Source organism: Adiantum capillus-veneris, chromosome 9 (genome assembly GCF_014529385.1).
Source record: "Adiantum capillus-veneris isolate H3 chromosome 9, ASM1452938v2, whole genome shotgun sequence".
In the NCBI taxonomy this organism is placed as follows: Eukaryota; Viridiplantae; Streptophyta; class Polypodiopsida; order Polypodiales; family Pteridaceae; genus Adiantum; species Adiantum capillus-veneris.
Genome location: NC_140939.1, coordinates 143481407 through 143502543, shown reverse-complemented (window position 1 = coordinate 143502543; position 21137 = coordinate 143481407). Strand labels below are relative to the sequence as shown.

Genomic DNA, 21137 nt, shown 5'->3' with positions numbered 1-21137 from the left:
TTAGACTTAAAATTTCTATGAACAGACGAAGTCCGTCTTTTTCCCAAGCCTTGAAGGGGGAACCATTTTAAGAGAAGCCAATGTAAAAAATTCCTTGATCTTCACATTGACAAAATTAAAATTTACAGAATCTAGTCCATATAAGGCCAACCAGCCCTATAAATGTGTTCTTCTTTGAGCAAGTGAAAAATAATGTCCAAGTGGTCAGAAAGGAGTATACATAGTCACACGTGCATTGTATCTACCAAATTGATGAAGTATATTTGTAGAGATGTAGACCCTATCCAATCTCATTGATATGTAGCATGACCCTGATTGCTTATTGGACCAGGTAAAACCTGTAGCACCAAATGCATCAATGAGGTTAAGGTTATCTATCATCTCAACCCAACCCTCTTTCTCTCTTCCATATATGGTTTGACCCAAACTATTCCATGTATCTTTGATATACTCTACCATATTGAAATCCCATGCTAGCATAATAGGACCCTTGTAGTCAAACGTGTCTCTCTACCATTGAGACCTATAGGTTAAAGATTTAGGAGCATACATAATGATTACAATATACTTAACAGGGTCATCTAAAGTGATGCCCACCCAATTTTCCTTGATTGGTTTTGACATTTGCAACATGCATAGAAATTGAGGATAAAATTCCAATAGTTGCACCTCCTTTGCCTCCCATATAGTTAGTGTATAACCGTATAACCAATCATGCTACAAACCTATCATCTTGAGGGTGAATAGTTCAACTCCTGTAGACAAATAAAACAAATGGCATTGACATTTCATAGCTCCTATAGACAAATAAAATCAAATGGCATTGACATGTCATGCACCCATTGTTTTATACTCACAGATCTAACATGATCAGTTATAACTTTGCAATCTAAAGAAAAGTCTTTAAGATTTGTACTCATTTTTTAATACCTTTTGCTAGCTTGGCCAAAGACCATAGAGGCCCTTGTTGGATCATTATTCTTTTCTTTCTTCCTTTTACTTTTGGAAGTGGCAAAAGAAGGTAGAGACTCTTATTCAGCTATAGCTATGGAAGTATGTGTTGGTTGTTTTGGTGCCCACCAAAGTTTATTTTAGAGACTTTCCCCTCAAGATCTTGCTGAAAGGCATTTTTTGCAAAAATGATAGACCACAAAAAATCATCACATCCTTCTTGTACAATATCAAGCGCTAAAGATTAATGACAAGGGGGACTCTCTATGGATCTCTGGTCTTTGAATAGACATTCGTTTTGGGGAGGGAATTGAGTGGATAGAATTTCTTCATCCTCTTTCGTGGATTCTTCTTCTTGACAAATAGTGATCATGAGTTAGCTTCCTTTGCTTGAGTCGACAGAGAATTAAATACCTCCACAAATAAGGCACTATGCTTGTTGACATGTCTTGAATTTTGTTGCTTGGAGGTATGATTTTTCAAGTTTAATTGTGTACAACCTTCTTTATTTTGTACATATGTCTTTTTCTTCTTAAGTTTAGGACAATCCTTTATCATATTTCGATGACTTGAAACAATGAAAGCATGCATTAAATAGTTTTTTTTAAATCTCAATGGTGTTTTGTTGTCAACTTCCAGAACATGCTAAGGATCTCACTTAACATTAATACCATAAGTAGGCTTTTGTCCAAGGACTTTGCCAACCTAGGCACCCATACAATTTAGGCAAGGGTGATACTCTATTGGGAAGTTAGCAAAGTCTAGCCATGTCAAAATCCTTACGGGCTTGGCTCCCGTAGGATTAAATCCTTTATAACATCTAAAAAAGGAGATGGAGGTTTTTCTAATAATCCATTGCAACTAATCACCTGGAGGGCATTATCAACATTCTAAAACAAAAATGGATATTAATTATTCAAAGGATACTAGACTTGCAAAGTGTAGAGATTTTTTGCTTTTCAATTGTTATGCATCCATTGTTGGAATTAGGGTTGCAGAGAAACACACACAGCTTGGAGAAGACGAAGGAAGCTCAAAGCACACAATGGAGAGTGTGTTACTTAGTGTGCAATGGAAAGATAGATAGCCCTAGAGTGATGGGCGTATATACAATGCACGGGGGAAAAAACCTCCTAAAGAGGGAAAAAATGCCCCGGCGGTCCTAGTGTGTTCACACACATCACTACCACATGTATATGGTAACAAATCCCCCCTGGAGTGATGCGGTGAACGAGAGCTGGCACATGAGTAAAGGGAAGTGCCATGCCCTGAGGACAGGATCAGTCCACAAAGGGGAGTAAGCCCAAAGCTTTGCGGAAAGCTTCAAGCTTCTCACGAGACAATGCCTTTGTGAAAAGATCTGCAAGGTTGTCCTGTGTTGGCACATAAGCCAAGCTGATCTCTCCTGCTGAGAGCCTCTCCCTGCATAGTGGTAATGCACCTCAATGTGCTTTGTGCGAGCATGAAAAACTGGGTTCCTCGCAACTGCCAATGCGCTCTGACTGTCAGTGTAGATAGTGTTGGCAGTGTCCTGTCCAACACCCAAGTCAGCCATAAGGCGTCTGAGCCATACACACTCAACCGTAGCTGTGAAGACTGCCCTGTACTCAGCCTCACAACTCGAAGTGGCCACAGTAGGTTGCTTCTTGCTCAACCATGATATACATGAACTGCCAAGCATGAAACAAAAACCACTTGTGGACACTCGCGTGTCAAAACAACCAGCCCAATCTGAGTCCGAAAAAGCATGTAAGTCTGGCGGCAATGATCCCCCCTTGGGATAAAACAAGCCAAGATGTAAAGTGCCACTAAGGTAGCGGAAAATCCTCTTGACAGCCTGCCAATGCTTAGACCCTGGGCTATGCATAAATCTGCTGACCTGCAAGACTGCAAACTGAATATCTGGCCTCGTGTTGCATACATAAATGAGGCAGCCAACAGCAGTTTGGTAAAGAGTGACATCAGCAGGATCGCCAGCATCATGTAGACTCAACTTCAAACCTGTTTCCATGGGAGTGGCAATAGGTTTGCAATCCTAAAGTCCAAACTTACATAGCAATGTCTCTATGTAACTTTTCTGACACAAGGCAATACCACCATCACACTGCTTAAACTGTATACCCAAGTAATGATGCAACAGCCCCAAATCTTTCATCTTGAAAGTAGCATTCAAATCAGCCTTAAATTCAGCAATATGTCTCTCATTTGGTCCAGTGATCAGCAAATCATCAACATAAAGAACCACAATGAGAAATACATCATCCTCACGCTTTACATACAATGTGCTTTCTATTGGACTGTTACGAAAGCCTCGTTTAACCAAATGAGTGTCAGCTTTCTCATACCAAGCACGAGGAGATTGCTTCAACCCATACAAAGCCTTCTTACATTTGCACACTTTGTCCTCTTGTCCTTTTATGACAAAACCGCGAGGCTGCGTTACATAAACTTCCTCAAATATGTCACCATTCAAGAAAGCAGTAACAATGTCTGATTGATGTACATCCCAACCAAAATGAGCTGCCAATGCACATAGAAAACGCACAGTAGTCATACGACAAGTGGGAGCAAAAGTCTCTTCATAATCTATGCCTTTTTGTTGTGCATAACCCTTTGCAACAAGTCGAGCCTTATGGCGATCGATCTCACCATCCGGCTTGCGTTTCAACTTGTAAACCCACTTCGTACCAATGGCCTTTTTGCCAGGAGGCAAATCACATAAAGTCCATGTGTCATTCTCTATAAGTGCATCATATTCTGATTTCATGGCAGCAATCCAATTTTCTGAATTCTGTGCTTCATCAAAAGACAGAGGCTCCTCAACATCATGTAAACTAGACACAGCCAAAGCATAACAATCTGATGCATAAGATGCATGGCGAGAGCCTGAACGAGTACGACTAGATAAAGGTGCATCCAATTTACTGTCACGCAAAGTGTGCACCAGCCATTTTGGCATACCTCTAGCCTGCTCATTTTCAGCCCTTTCCTCATCAAGTACATCATGTACATCTGCATCAGTAATAGGCTGTTCTAAAACATTTTCAGAAACCCCCATAGGCTGTACATTTGCCTCATTGGAACTTACATTCGTATTTCCACCACTGAAAAGAGGCAACAAAGTGTCATAAATGTCCTGTGAGCTTACATTACTGTCTCTAGTACATGACAGCAAGGGTTGAACAGAATCTTCCACAAACACTACATCCCGTGAAACCAAAATACGTTTTGTTTGCGGATGATACAACTTGTAACCTTTGCTTTCAGCACTATAACCAACAAAAATACATTTGACAGCCTTATCATCCAATTTTCTGCGCTGCACTTGTGGCACCAAAGCATATGCCAAATAGCCAAAAACACGCATGTGCTCAATAGAAGGTTTTCTATCATGCCATGCTTCATATGGAGTAATAGACTGCAAAGCTTTCGTAGGACACCTGTTAAGTACATAAGTGGCACACATGATGGCCTCAAGCCAAAAAGAATGCGGCAAAGCTTGACTTTTGACCATACATCGTGCCATTTCCGTTAGTGACCTGTTTTTCCTCTCAGCAACACCATTTTGCTGAGGTGTATAAGGCACTGTACATTGGTGTTTTATCCCACGACTAGCCAGAAATGCATTAAATTCATGAGACATATACTCCCCCCCTCGATCGGAACGGAGGGTGCCCATAGTACATTTTGAGACATTTTCAGCCATAGCCAAAAATTGTTTGAAGCACATAAAAACTTCGGACTTCGCTTTAAGCGGAAATACCCACGCATGCCTGGAGTAATCATCAATGAAAGTCACGAAGTACAGGTAATTGCCCAAGGACGGAGTTTGCATGGGCCCACAAACGTCACTATGCACAAGCTGCAACCTGCATGTGGCCCTAACTGAACCATCCTTTGGAAACTTAGAACGCTGCATTTTACCCAGAATACAGCCTTCACAAACATGTTTGATAGGTGCTTCAAGAGGCGGCAAAGAAGCAACCATATCAGATTTCTGCAAACGCAGCAAACTGGCAAAATTCAGATGACCAAAACGTGCATGCCAAAGTTTTGCATCTGAAATAGCCCTTGAATCTGCAACAGCATTTGCAAATTTTTGTCCACACTTGTCATACAAAGTGAGCTTATACAGCCCACGGCACAAAAGCCCAGATGCAACAATTTCATCACCAAAACTGAGATCATGAACTGTACATCTGTCATCCACAAATTTGACTACAAGTCCAAGTCTAGCAAGTGCGGATACAGACAAGAGATTCTTCTTGATCCCAGGTACATAAAGTGCATCAACAAGTGTGAAGGAACTGCCATTAGCAGCAGTGAGCACAATCTTTCCAACTCCCTGAACTGGATAAGAGGCATTGTTGGCACAAGTGACTGAATTCCCATGAGGGACAGACTCGAGAGAGGTAAACAATTCACGATGTGAGGTAATGTGCTTCGTAGCACCACTGTCAAAATACCACACATGTGAATCTGCAGCAACTGACAAGCATGCATCATGGACAGCAGGATTGTAAGTGCACTCTGCGCTAAAAGCCCATTCTGCATCAACATCAGCATCACAATCTCCTTTCACAGAAGACTCAACAATGGCTGCATTTGTAGTGGAACTAGCATTTGCAGTGGAACCACCCTCTTTCTTCTTAGCCTCTTTGGCCTTCAACTTAGGACACGACTTGATCAAGTGATCATTGGCTTTACAATAATGGCAACGCATCTTCTTTTTGCCCTTATCACCAGAATTGCCAGACGAAGTGCTGCCAGCAGAAGCATTAGGAACAGAATTTTTGCCACTCGCAGCAGAACCATAAGAAGTGGCTGCATTACTGTTACCACCCTTTCTTTGAGAAGCAATAAAAGCCTGTTCAACTGCACGCTGCCTAGTCCTATTTTTTCTAGAAAGTGACTCTTGCAACAGCAATGTGCATAATGCATCAAACTTGACAACTTCAGGATTTCCTTGGGTCATCAGTCTCCAAGTACTAGCAAAAGTCTGGTAGGAATCTGGTAAGGCATCAAGAACAGTCTGCACAAGGGAACTGTCAGAAATGACTTCACCTGCAGAAATGAGTTGCTCATTGATATCCTTGACACTAGCAAGGAAAGTGTCCATATCATCTTCCTCATGCATAATCTTCGACTCTAGCTCTTTACGCAGCAAAGCAATTTTAGCCTCATTGCGGCTTGCATAAAGACCTGCTAGAATATCCCAAGCCTGTTTTGCAGATTTTGCTGAACGGATGTGAGGAATAATGGTGCGCTTCACAGACAACGCAATCAATGCATGAGCCTGCGCATCCTTAACATCCCAACGAGCTTGTTCTGCTGTAGGCAAAACAACTCTAACAGCTGCAATCCTTGCAGCAAGACCTGCAACATCCTCAATATCGCCTACATCTTCAGAACCAGGACGTACATCAATGCCCTGCACAATGTTCCAGACACCTTTTGACACAAGAACGTGTTGCATCATATAAGCCCACATAGGGTAGTTGTCCCCATCCAACCTGTCCTCAGCAGCAAACATCTTGAACACATCTGTGTTGTTGTTGTTAGCCATGGTAAATGCTGCACCTGATGTGAAAACTGCCCGAAAATAGGAGAAATGGAGCGGGAACAACTTGTGCTATATAGCACAAACCGTAGAAGACTATAAGGCACCTGTTATGCAGAAAACAGCACTGACAGAAAATCTGCACAAAATGACGAAATAACCTGTGCAGTACTGCCCGTAGTGGAAACGGAGGCCGAAATGAGCCCAAATCAAAATTCTGAGCAGACCGAGCTCACATAGGGTAGTTGTCCCCATCCAACCTGTCCTCAGCAGCAAACATCTTGAACACATCTGTGTTGTTGTTGTCAGCCATGGTAAATGCTGCACCTGATGTGAAAACTGCCCGAAAATAGGAGAAATGGAGCGGGAACAACTTGTGCTATATAGCACAAACCGTAGAAGACTATAAGGCACCTGTTATGCAGAAAACGGCACTGACAGAAAATCTGCACAAAATGACGAAATAACCTGTGCAGTACTGCCCGTAGTGGAAACGGAGGCCGAAATGAGCCCAAATGCACGGGGGAAAAAACCTCCTAAAGAGGGAAAAAATGCCCCGACGGTCCTAGTGTGTTCACACACATCACTACCACATGTATATGGTAACATCCATTTCTTTAGAGCATCAAAAAGAGAGCTCAATCCATGAATCAGGCCTATGACCCCTCTTTCATTCAACTGCCTCTATCAAGTATCTAGTTCCTTTGTGTTAATGGTGACAAAATTGTCTTCCTAACCACTATCCATAGAAACCTGCGATCAACATAGCTAGACAATCATCATCTTGAGTCATGTTTCCTTGCATAGATGTCTAATATGATTAACATAAATATTACCCATGTTTCCTCCAAAAGGTGCATGAGTGACAAGGTTCTTTGACAAAGCCAAACATTGTTATAGACAAAAGTGAAAGGTCTTTGTGGCCCTAGAACAGAAGAGGGTATTTGGGATATAGAGGTACCTGGGGGACTATACTAGCTAGAAAGCCTTATGTAACCATGTCGAATGAAGGAAGGGGAGCTGGTTGTTGAGTTGAAGGAGACACGCTTCACTGGGGACTCTAGAATTGCATTGGCATTTGAACACTAGCCAAAAATTGCTCAAGATGTGTTGCTTGGATCATACGAGCAAGGGCCATCAAAGTAGGGCCTATTGGTCTCAATATTAGGCAATTGATGAGAGCATCTTGGAGCACCATACCTTCTTCCCCCAAAGGGGAAGAGGTGAGAGACTTTTCTGCAAGAGAGGGAAAGAGATCCTTGTGGGTACTATCAGGAAGGGGACGAGCAAGGTATATCTGCAATGGGAAAGGGGTCATCACTCATTGTATGTGATTTTCAATGGTCCTAAGCTTCTTTTCCTTTTAGGTGGTTGGAGTCACAATATTTATATTATAAAGAATTAGCAATTAACATTAACATCAAAGTGCCCTAGCACACTAAACTATCTACTTACAAAAAATTCTATAATATTGGAATATGAGGAAGTAAATTATTTTTGAAGCACTCACATGTATTGCTGATCATTCTAATAGATCAATATATCACAAGCCTTGAGTCAAGTATTGGGTATGATCTATATTGGCATCTATTGGATGATTTCCCTAGGATTTATGTAAAGATTCTTTAAGTTTTGCAAATTGTAGTTGCATGTCCTTTGCAAAATGCTTACACTATTGCTTTCTTTAGATGTGTGGTGTCTCTAAATGGTGGGGAAACACATCTCAATACTACTAGTCATCCAGAGAGGATAGGCAGATTACAAGTGTTGATCTTGTGCTAAAGTATATGCTAAGTGCGTACATTAGCACCAAGCAATCCACTTGGAAAATTTAATTCTTTAGTTGGAGCTTGCTTACCATGAGGCAAAGCATGTTGCGAGGCTAAGTTTCGTCTCTTCATGTTTAAATCAGGTTCTCAACCTTGAACACCGGCTATGGTGGGGTTGTTTATTGATGAAGAATGATATTAAGTCAAGGACTTATGCTACTTTCATGGAAAGTGAAAAGAGGTACTCTTTTAAATACATCTCACTTATGATGACTCATTTAGCATATTCAAGTGAGTTCTAAATTGAGTCTACACGCTATGTCGGATGATATAGGCCGGTTACACAAGACGATTGCAAGGACAACAATGTGGAAAATCAAGATGTTCTTTTTTATTTCATGGAACCTCCTGCTAAATCGTGTTCTAGTCAAATGTATAGCTGGATCCGTGAAGGATGCCAATATGGAAAACAATAGTGTTCTTATAAATATACCACCATTTTTGTTTTCAAGGACGAAAATGATTCTCCAAGAGGGGAGTAATGTTAGGCCTATGGTAAGACCGGGCACAAGCCAAGAGCGAGGACGGACATGTGGTACAAAGGAATCCTATTATTAGCAGTGCCAAGGGCCTATATAGGGCATGATTGGGTGGTGAATTTCCTGGTCCAATCCCCTCTGTCTCACACTAACTGTCTCACGCTAAAGCATCACTACGTCCGCAATACCATCACTTGATACTTGCATACCACATATTTGCCGATTTAGGAAGTGCCTCTCTTTTATGTGCAGATCTGTCGATTTAGGTAGCACTAATGTAGATTCATTGATTAGGCAACACAAACTTAAAATGCAGATTCATCGATTTAGGTAGTATTAGTGCAAATTTGTTGATTTAGCCAGCACAAAACTAAATGTAGATTCTTTAGGTAGAAACAATACATATTTGCCAATTTAGGCAGCACATCCGTTGGTGTAGATCCGTGGTTTAGGCAACACCAATTACTAGACCACTCTACCAGACTGGCCACACCACTGACGCTAGTTTGGTTTTGGTAACAATTGAGAAAAATTGTCTTTCAACCCCGGGTATGTAATGGAATTGATATTTTGATAAATTTTTATGGATTATTTTGATTTTGTTTATGAGCATTGCAATGCTAAGTTGAATTATGGAAATGTGATCACTTGTCAGGTGTTGTGCTAGCAAATTAGTGAATTAGTACGTGCAAGACAATAAGGTGATAGCAGTTGATTGGAATAAAGCTACCACCATTGGATTCTATGCCAACCCTTACCATTTTATGGTTTTATTTATAAGTTGAATTATTAGATTGAACTCTTTATGAGCAGTGATTAGCTTAATGCCCAAGTGTGAACTGATGTAACCATTTTTTAGCATTGCCTCTACCTACAAATTAAATATGTCCTAGAGGAACATGCTGACTCTTGCACGGGTAGAGATTGCACCCATTGTTCGTCTGTGTGTGTGTGTGTGTATGTGTGTTCGCGCGCATCCCGGTGCTGTCGTATTCATATCCCCTTGAGTTAAGAATTAATTACACCTCTTGCTTGCTATTAATTCATTAAGTATGTTATTATTGGCTATTGCAAAGGTCGCAATTGCCACGGCCCCCGCTTGTAGCAATTCAAGGGGTCCATTGTATAATCATGTTAATGTACCACATGAATTTAGTGGAGAGGGGGTTTCTAGGTTTGAAAATTTAGCAATTCAACAGAGATACAACAACAAGAGGCAGGTTTTATCCATTTTGAAAAAAAAAACGTGTTAATTCATTAAAAAAGAAGGGTCAATAAATTCATCTCCACATTTTAACAGAGGGGGTTTTCAAGTACCCTATAGGGGGGTCCTTATAGCAGACCCCTCAAGGTTCCATAGTAGTTGTTTGATGAGGCACTGATGACATTCTTGGATAGAGATGTATTGGTTGATTTTAATGAGCCACCAAGTTTACCTAATGAACGATTGTGGACTCTCATGTTTCATGTACAAGGCATCATGTATGCCATCAAGTCTTGGTTAAGTGGAATGACGGAAATGAAGAGGTTCCTACATGGAAGAACATTAGTGTAATCAAAAAACGATTTCCCACTTTTGTTTTTGAGGATGAAAACTATTCTTCAAGGGGGAAGTAATGTGAGGACAAGGGTCTTGGGCAAGGCCTAAGCAAAGGGCTATGACATGGCTTGGTAAGGGGTCTTATAGTAGCTAGGAGTCTATATAAGAGAGGTTGGATGAGAAAGATACATATGTCCTCTCATACTATCATGATATGGTTACAAAATGTGTTAGGCACCATTTGTAGTGCATACCCAACAAAGTTACAATGTGTGTACTAGAACTTTTGTATTCACTTATAACATGAGCTATAGAAATTAGTTAGAAATATCAACAAGTTTTTAAGAGATGAAGGTAGTAGAAGGTGCTAGAAGTTTCTCTATATTCCATATTGATTGCATTGATTAATGCAAAAATGAAAAATACATCACAAGTATGAAGAAGCCCCAAAACTGTCATAGAGTGAGGACCTATGCACTACAACATCTGTGCATACGAGGGATCATCTCAAAACATATTTGTGCCTTGTGGTCGCTAGGCCGTAAAGTGCTACCAGAAGTCCATCCTCCCAACTTCAACTCTTCAAATCCTTGTTGTCTTCCAACTTTCCCGGGCACACCAATCGAGACTACCATAAACTAGGAAAATCATCAGGCACCACCTCATTGTCGCTTGGCACAAACTTCATCTCGCAATAATTCACTGTCTAAGCATCCAATTGACAAGCCGTCACTTTCTATCAACTCCATACTGTGCATATTGTCCCTACAAACCTGATTGCGCTTCAAAAAACCTATGTTGGTACACTTCCCAATGTGGACAAACTAGCACCAACCTGGCCCCTGACAAAACTTCATGTGCTAAAATCTCTCTCATCTTGGCTCCGATTGCCAATCTGAAAAGACTGACAGGCTCCATAAATCAAGCACTACACACCCATAGCTCCAAACCGGTTTGGACCACCTGGCATCACCTGTCATATCTGTCTCAGATCTGCAACCATCTCTACCTTCAAAGCTCCGTATCTTGCACACCGTGGCTTCGCTTGACGAGCTGTCTAGACACTTCGAGCCCCACATTCCCAAGCCAGAAACCTTCACCTTAATCCTCCTTCACTTGTCACCCTGTCTGGACCAATTTGGAACCCTTTTGACCCGAAAAACCACATAGAGCATACATTTTCGCTGTCAATTGCCTGCCCAAGCTCTTCCCGTCTGATGTAGCCCTCTGCCATGCATCTATAAGCATACACATCACTACCTGTGCCCTCTGCTAGGGTCGACACACTTTGACTACACCAACGTATGTATGATTTTTTTTTTTTTTAATGGACACAAGCATCCCAATGCATCTTCTTCCATCTATAAAATTTACCATTTGCAAATTTTATCCTCCACACATCCATTAATGCCAAATTTCATTTGTCTTGCGAGGTAGTGGAGCTTTAGTAAGGCTTTAAGGAGAGATGCTAAGAAGCCTCAAAAATAAGATACGATGCAAGGTTTAAGGTATAACACTGCTTTTCTTCTTCAATTCAGACCATTTCTAGAGTGAATAAATCAAGGCAAACTAGAACCCCTTATTGTCGACGTGAAAGAGGCCTCTACCCAATTGCTGAGTGGGATGGGGCTCTTAAAACGGATGATCCCATCTTTGCAACGTGATGACCATTTTTGATAGTCAGTGTGAAACAGGCCTCGAAGTCTGGAGGGACTTGGTCTGTTCACTTGGTCAATCCAGCCTACTGCCAGGCTTTTTCCTACATACTCTTGGAGTTGGGGGCGCGGTTGTTTCTCCCTCGAGAGAGCTGTCTGTCGAGAACGAACAGGTGTGTGCGTGCGTGTTTGCTTGTGTGTGTGTGTGTGTGAGAGAGAGAGAGAGAGAGAGAGAGAGAGAGAGGTGCTAGGAATGCCGCATTTTCTTCGACATTCTCTTCTCCTTATCAATTATGCACCATTCTTCTGAAATATCCAATTCTGTGATGCTAGTTCACCATTGCATCTGCGCTCAGATCTGCCTTTTGCTTTTCTTTTGTTGAGAGGATGTGTCATTGTACCTGTAGATCTGTGAATTCTTCCGCTTCCGTTACCCATATCTGAGGAAGTAGGATCTGCTCGTGAAATGCTCATTTTCTGAAGATCTCAATTATGGCTGGTTGTTTCTGCTGCGACAAGGAAGAAGAGTACGTGAAACCTTCGGATCACCCCTACAACAATACACCTGCCGGAAATCCAACAGGTTGATTTTCTATTTCTATTTCTCCGTGTTGCTCTTCATGCTTTTGGGAGATTATATAGTTAAATCAGGATGACGGTATCATACAACTGTATAATTGCTACGCCTCCCAAACCCCCCCAAATCCCCTCTTCTTCCTTCTCCTCTTTCCAATTTTGGTGTGCGTGCTTCTATGAGACTCTGAAATTCCTCACGCTTTTTTTTTGAGAGCTGCTCTCTTTAGTGCACATGGCCACCGGATATCCTTATGTCCTTATGCCCTCAGATCCTGAATGTTGCATGTGGCCCCTGGCTGCGGATTGAGTGAATTTATTTGAAACTTTGACCGGAAACACAATTAATTCACTTCATTGAGATTGAAGTGGTAGAAGGATTATCTCCACATGCAGCACCAATTTCAATGTCTTATACACGGGGCTTCAAATGTCAGAAGGGACTAGTGTAGAGCTTCTACAATGCAGATGCTGTGGGAGTTTCTTCCAGTTTGGTTGAACTTTTTTGAGGTTGGCTTTGTTACTTGCAGCATGCTGCCAGATTTTCTGGTGTGTTCTGCACAGTATTATAATCATGCTATCCTGCTGCAAGATTTCCGCTGTGCTAAAAGCAATATAATCATACACCTTCAACTCTGGTTCAGCTATAATGGCTACAATCAACAATAGCCTTACGAAGGTTTAAGCTGAATAGTACTGGGGGAACATTACTGTCCTTTGGTCAATTTGCAGGAGGATACATTTGGTCGAGAAGGCTAATCACATTTATACACTATGCTATCAGGCTCTTAATAACCAACGTTGAGTACCCACTCTTTTCTAACCAAGCAATGCCGTATGTGGATGAATAACAATTTCAAAGATTTGCATATGCACTTTACTTCTTATACCTTCTAATTGCTACATTACCGTAGATTATTTGAAACACATATTAAAAGAACAGCGAGTTGTTTTGGCATTTACAAAGCAGATAGGTGTAATGTGAGACACAGAAAATCTGCATCATGAATGCATGAACATGAATACCCATAGAGATGGGCAGTATCTTTTGAGGATTGCCCGGTTCTATAGACATCCAGCTTTCATGGCTGGCAAAGACCGTGCATTTTTTTACTACCTTCACCCTCATAAGGTTGTACGGTTGGTGATCTGGGGATGTTTTTGTGATACTATGGGGGAGCCCGCGGGGGGGGGGGGGGGAGTGGACAAGGGTTCTACAGGAGAATACAGTGCTGTAAGTTCTGGTAGGCTGAGGGGATTTTGTTTCTCTGATGGATATGATGCTGTTTTGAAGTCGGTTGAAGGAACTCGGTGACATGGAATCCTGAATTATTTAAATAAATTTTTATAATGCGTTTTTTCTTTCAAGAGGTCATCATTTGTTTGATATTTCGTGCTTTTGTAGTACTCTTGTTCCTGTGCTTAGACTCAATTCTGTGATTGTTTCAATGAGAGAAGTTTTGATATTTATGCTTGCTACTTGACTTTGCTGATACTTGCTTTTCATAGAAAAGGTTACCCTGGTACTTAAAAGGTTAATTCTGCAGTAATTTTTAATGCACAGGTTACCCTGGTGCTCAAAAGGTTAATCCAGCAGTTCGTAATCCAGTGACACAGACAGTGCAGCCTATTGATGCCCCAGCTATATCATTGGATGAATTAAGGGATGCAACTGACAACTTTGGAACAAATGCTCTAATTGGTGAGGGATCGTATGGGCGAGTCTATTTGGCAAAACTGAGGAATGGCAGATCTGCAGCTGTTAAGAAACTTGATGTCAGTAATCAGCAAGAACCTGACAATGAATTCCTCGCTCAGGTAGATATCGGCCTTATATGTTGTTTTCACTCTTTCTTATGAAGTTATAAAATACATATTATTTATTAAGTTATAACATCTGCAGGTATCTAGAGTTTCTAGGCTTAAGAATGAGAATGTTGTGGAGCTTATTGGATATTGTCTGGATGGAAGTCTTCGGGTGCTGGCATATGAATTTGCAACAATGGGCTCATTACATGATATTTTACATGGTGACTTTTTGGAACTGTCTAATATGAGCACATTTTTTAAAATCTATAAATGTTAGATTATGTTTTTGGAAATGGAAGGCTGTGGTTAATCACGTGCTTGCGGTTAATGCTTTGTGCAGGCAGGAAAGGTGTTCAGAATGCACAGCCAGGGCCGGTCCTTGATTGGATGCAACGTGTGAAAATTGCAGTAGGAGCTGCAAGGGGCTTGGAGTATTTGCATGAGAAAGTTCAGCCCCCCATTATCCATCGTGATATCCGATCTAGCAATGTTCTACTTTTTGATGATTACACTGCTAAGATTGCTGATTTCAATCTTTCAAATCAAGCACCTGACATGGCAGCACGACTTCATTCTACTCGTGTTCTTGGAACTTTTGGATATCATGCACCAGAGTAAGGCTTTTGTTGTGTATATAAACTATCTTTGCTGATACATAAAGTCGGGTGTTTTACTATACTGGCACTTGATTGTGACAATGTGATGGATACAATGCTTTGATTGCCTGGTTCTTGAATCTTATCCAACAGCCCTCAGCTAAAGAGGTTCCAACCAAGGGCCTAGATCATTCCAGAAGGACTTAAGTTGACTTCATGGATGAGTTGATTTGATTAAAGTGTGATTTATTCTGGCAAGTTTTATTAGGAGAAAGCTTGTAGTAGATAAGCATTATGATTTGGATGTGTCTAGAGAGTAAACGAGATCCAAATTTGAAATATTTTCAAGGGTAAGTTTAAGGGATCTTCATTGGTGGATGGGAGAAACTTGTGTGACCATGTTTGGGTTGTAATCAATGACAGTATTTGTATGGATGAACAATTGCTTGCGATCTCACATAAACGAAATTTCACTATCAGGTATGCAATGACAGGACAGTTGACGCAGAAGAGTGATGTGTACAGCTTTGGTGTGGTGTTGTTAGAGCTGCTGACTGGAAGGAAACCCGTTGATCACACCCTTCCACGCGGACAGCAAAGCTTAGTTACTTGGGTGTGATGCTTTTTCCTTCATGTATTTACTATCTTGTCTTGTAATATGTGCTAGTATTCATGTTTAAAGAGAGTTTTTGCATACAGGCAACTCCAAGACTCAGTGAAGATAAAGTAAAGCAATGTGTCGATCCTAAGTTGAAGACAGATTATCCAATCAAGGCAGTGGCAAAGGTGATTCTTTCCTTGCAATATATCATTGGTTTGAGGTTTGATAAGTTTTGGCGTAGAAGAAATGTTCAAGCTCTTTTTATCAATTTAGAGTTAGAGTGCTAGTTGGAGTGTGTTTACCTCTGCTATGGGGCTTGATGAGCTTATTTGGGGTTTATCATGCATGTAAATTTTTTTAATGGTGAAAGTTCTTTTCAAACTTGTGTTTGGACATCGATATTTTATATAGGCACACATATCATAGTTACCAGGTGTGGTAGGTACAAAAAACTGTTCGTTTTTGTTCATTCTCAAGAATGTAGGGAATGGAGCTCTTTCAGTCTTCTAATGCAAAATAAAATAAAAATTTGACATTCTTAAAAATGTAGGGAGTGGAGCTCTTTCAGTTTTATAATATAAATTAAAATCAAGCGGAAAAATTGAAATGATATAGATTGGAACGATGACATTGGAATAAGGAAGCAACACCCTCAAGTTCGGGCTCTCAAAATAACTCCTGCGTGAATAGACCGTGAGCCTACAATGAGGGCAGGGATGCCTCTTCCATAGTCTGACCTGCAAATTTTGAAGTTTGCACGCTGAACAACCTTAGAAAAATGTGAGATTCTTTTTATTTTGAGTTGCAAGTAGAATGGGCTAACTGGAATGGTTACTACCTCACAGCCAGATATGAATTCACAGTATTTCTTGTACCCATGAATAACCATTTTTGGTGACTTCGTCCTTGATGGCAATGGGTAATGGCCTTGATTCTTATCCTAGATGTGAAGTCATGCCTTGATGGCAATGGGCACTTCTTTTATGGCCTTGATTCTTATGCTAGATGTTGCGCTTGATATCTTGAGTTAAGAATAAGCGCTAACCATGTTTTTGTGACAACATGAGAAATTGGCAGCCTGTTATATTTCGAGTCTCAGCTCACATGCGCCCATTTACAGATTTAGGTGTGTGTTGCGAGAGACCAAATTTCAAGGTGTCATCCATTCCCTCCCTAACCCCTTGTTACCACCTCAGACAATCCGCACGGGATCCTTTTAGTTGACGCCTTGCATTTGTTTCAGGTTAAAAAAGGGACTGTGGTAGATCTTCTACTCCTCTGAGTAAGTGGGCTATCCACTTAATGTGGGTGGCCAGACATGTTTTAAAACTTTATCAATTAATCAATTGCTTGCACACATACTTTCCAAGCGTCCCTGAATGCACTCACATACGCAGATGCAATGCTGACATAGAGTTCCTTTGCGGAAAATCACCGGCTTTTCGGGAAAGCAACCATAAAGCAGCCGCATTTCCTCAAAGCTACTAAGAACCCATCTTCATTCAAGTGCTTGCCTCTTGCGCACAATTCTTAACTCAATTCGGAATCTATTGTGGCTATGGAAGAATTCCCTTCTCTATGCTCTCGGCATCCACCATGTGATGCACTAGGAACACCCACCATCACTTAGTCTCTTACTCACCAGTTTACCAGAGCAACTCCTTAGCGATGCTCCATGTCACCCATCTTATGATGCATGAGAGATTTGCTTTGGATGGTCGAATACTCCCACTTGATGCTCTAGTCACATATTTGACGTGACGGATTAGAAGTATCGGTTCTTGGTGGCCAAGTAGATATTCTCGTCCATAGTGCTCTTGGCTTTCCTCTGGAATGATGCACTAAGAATATGTGTACTTTGGACGTTCTCTTTTCTCGTAGATCTACGGCTTACCTGACAGTCCTAATGTGCACATAATACAAGTAAACGTAATTTCAATAAATTATGTTTACAAAAAAGAAAAAAAAGAAAAAGTTGTCCCCACCTATAACGCTTGTACATAATTGCCGAGAATGGCCGAATAAGGGCCAATTCTTACTCAATCATTCATTGAGCATCTAGAGGGGAATATTTCTCAAACTTAACTGGATGCTTCTTTGTGATCTTGGCAGACTTAAGTTGGCGCTCGTGGTAATGTATAATCTGAACCGATTGGAGTATCTCTTTTGTTTCCTCAACCACAGGAGGTTCTTAAGGCACGTGCTGACTCAGAGGTAGTCCAACATATGGTTTGAATAAGCTAACATAGCATTATGAATTCTCCAATTAGGCGGAAGTTGTGATTGGAAAGCGACAACATTGACTTGGTCAATTATCGAGATGGCTCATAGTAACGGTTGGAAAGTTTAACCACCTTTCCCTTATGGGTAGCTAGCTTCTTTAATCTTGCCTTCTCAAAGGTGAGTAGGACTAATTGACCCAATTGCAAGTCTAGGTTTCTCCTGTGCTCATTTGCAGGTTTCTTATCCTTCTTCTGAGAATGTAGAATTGGTCTCTTGATTTGCATGTAGGGAGTGTCCAAATCTTGGACAAACTCATCTGCTGCAAATAGCTTTCTTTTGTTATAAGGATTGGTGGAAGTATTGGCTTACCATAAAGTATCTCGAAAGGAGCTTTGCCCGTCGTATATTGTACAATGTTATTGTACGGATACTCAACAAGGGACAAATACTTTCTCAGTCAAATTGTCTATTTGACACATTAGATTTAAGAAAACCTAAGGATGTAGAATTTGCAATCTCACTCTGCCTATCCGTCTGAAGATGATAGGGAGAAGAAAAACTCAGCTTTGTACCAAGATTCTCGAATAGAGCACGCCAAAAGATTCCAGTCATGCAACGATCGGCAAGAGGGGCGAAAGGTTTAGGGTTTGCTCACACCAGGTTCCCACAAATTCTGAGTTCGTACCCCTCTCTCTCTCTCTCTCTCTCTCTCTCTCTCTCTCTCTCATGTGTGTGTGTGTGAATAAGAAGAGGAAATTGGAATATCTTTTGAAATCTATCACCCAAGTGTGGTAGATTGGTTATCCTAGTTTCCTCTTGAATAACAGGTCTTGAGGTCAAGACTGGTCGGATAGATCTTTGAGGCTTCTTGGGATTGTTCCTACAACGTATATAACTTCTCTTCTCATGGGGTGTGTGTGAGAACAAGAAGAGCAAACTGGAATAACCTTTTAATCTATCACCCGAGTGTGGTAGATTGGTTATCCCGATTCCCTCTCGAATAAAAGGTCTTGAGTTCAAGACTCGTCTGATCTCTTGTGATTGTTCCTATGACCTTAAAATCTCTCTCTCTCTCTCTCTCTCTCTCTAATGGTTGTGTATTTGTTGGACTTTTGAACTGTAAGTAGAGAATTGGTGGTACCTATGGTGGTTATAAAGTGAATCCATTGTGAACCCAGATTGCTTTAGTTAGCGTAAGTTGAATCTATTTGACATTTGGACCGAGCTTCATTTGCTGTTAGTGCTTTTACTTTGTTAAGCTGGTTCTGTAGTTCTGTTTGGGCTTGTAGGGCTGATTGCTCAGATACCAGCATTGCTACTACAGCATTTTCAGGAAGAATAAGGCAGTTTTGGTGGTAGATGGCACTATTGATAGCCTCATTCAAGAAGCATGCTGGTCGTCTTTTGTAACGGACGGTAGTCCACTTTTCAAATTACAAGCTGGATACGTCAGATATTTGAGCTTGTATTCATTGCGGATTTTCCAAGAGTTATGGGGTATTAATAGCTGCATTCTTTAACAGTCAACTTTTGGTCGTTGAGCCTGCTTTTTCTTTGTTACTTTTGCAGTGGATAGCATCTTTTGAAGTGTGCCTAGACACCGGTGTCTGGCTTGTTAGAGAATGTTCATACAGGTGATACATTAGCTTTCTGCATGATATAGGGTCACAGGAGGTTGCGGGAGTTTTACTCACTCTAGAGTAGTGCCTAAGCTCGACTTTTGACGATAAAATCTGAGCCTTTATAAGGCAAGATTGCAAGCTCACAGGAATCAGGATACATGTAGGATATGTGAGCTCGTATTCATTGTCCTTTTCCAGCAATTGTGGGGTATATATGATCAGGTTCTGGTCATTAAGCCTGTTTCTCGTGCCTGCTTCTTTTGAAGTACGCCTAGACACAGGTATCTGGCTTGTTAGAGAATGTTCACAGGGTGATACATCGGCTTTCCGCGTGAGAGAGTTGTGAGGTTTAGGGAATTTTACATAAGCTCGGCTCTGTGCAATATGACCAAGCTCAATCTGAGCTTTCATGAGGTTGCTTGATCTGGTACTTGGGTGCAAATGCTTCAGTGTAAAAAAATTCGTCGTCTAAACAATGTTGTGGATTTCTTGGATGCAGATGGCTGCAGTTGCTGCACTTTGTGTGCAGTATGAGGCAGATTTTCGACCAAATATGAGCATTGTTGTGAAGGCCTTACAAGCATTGCTCACCCCTAGGCCAACTCCTGGTGGACACCCAGCATGAAGCGAAGTCGACATCTCTATGATTCTATTTTTGCTTTGTATCACAATAATTTTTGTAGTCAAGTTCGATTGCTGCAATATATGCCACCGCGGTGGTAGTGATTGTAAAAGTCGGGCTCACCTATTTGTGAGGCATTCAGCTTGAGTGCACTTCTAAGTTTGTGTCATAACATTTCTTCTGGCTCGTGCGAGTAGAAGTGAATCATTTTGATGGTGCAAGTTTCAAAATGAAAAAGCTGACCAAAGTTCTATGGAGGCTGGCTACAGAATTCTTTGGCTGTTTGATGCCACATTTCATATGTAAGACCCTCTAGATGAAATTAGTTATCCGCTGATGTCTTAAGTCACGAGGTTTTCAATATTTACTTACATAGCGTGTCTAATCATTGATCATTCTGGGTTGATAGGTTTACTTCATGACCTTTGAGGTCTAATTACTGTAATTGCTGACATACTTATAATTAATTGCATACTCAGAGCTTTGAACTGCCTAGATGCCTTTGCGATACAGGGGATGTGCCCACAGTTTTAATTGATTCTCAAGCCTAACAATGAATGAGAACCATCGATACACATTCGATAAAGCAAATGATATTGCAAGCTTGTGAACATTCAAGTTATTCCCAACTAGCAATTAGACTTGGACAAACATCAATTATGCCGACAGTTTGTTACACCATGCGGCTGATAGTAAACAAGGTGTATGCTCTACACTTTTTGCAATGAATTAGAGGCTTGGTCCTGTAGGCTATGCTGTTATTTAAAGCTTTCTTGATGCAATCATGAACTCCATGCGGTCAGCCGAAAATTTGGGCCATGAATGGGGTTTTACCTGGTGAAAATTTGGTCAGCTGAAAAATTTTGGGCCATGGTGTAGTCACGACGTTACTTTAATGCTTCCTCCAAATGTCTAAATCTCTCCAGAGAAAAATTTTGGTCATCCTTGCATGATCTGAATCGGTTCCTCTGGTTTTTTGAGCCTTTGTCTCTAGTTTCCCCTGGAGTCTAGTGTTCCTTTTCATTAACTTTTGCTAAAACTTTGTGCGAATGAATGTTCCCTTTTACAAGATGTGGA

At 41.0% G+C, this 21137-nt stretch overlaps 1 protein-coding gene across 1 annotated transcript; it reads left to right on the top strand.

The window, feature by feature from the left end:
* Window positions 1-12047: 12047 nt before the first annotated feature.
* Window positions 12048-20409, top strand: LOC147451300 (pto-interacting protein 1-like). Its single transcript, XM_086520282.1, has 8 exons — window positions 12048-12187; window positions 12422-12597; window positions 14152-14405; window positions 14491-14617; window positions 14737-15010; window positions 15473-15605; window positions 15692-15778; window positions 19938-20409. Exons 2-8 carry the CDS (start codon window positions 12507-12509, stop codon window positions 20061-20063), a joined length of 1092 nt encoding a protein of 363 aa, XP_086376408.1. The 5' UTR covers window positions 12048-12187; window positions 12422-12506; the 3' UTR covers window positions 20064-20409.
* Window positions 20410-21137: the final 728 nt, after the last annotated feature.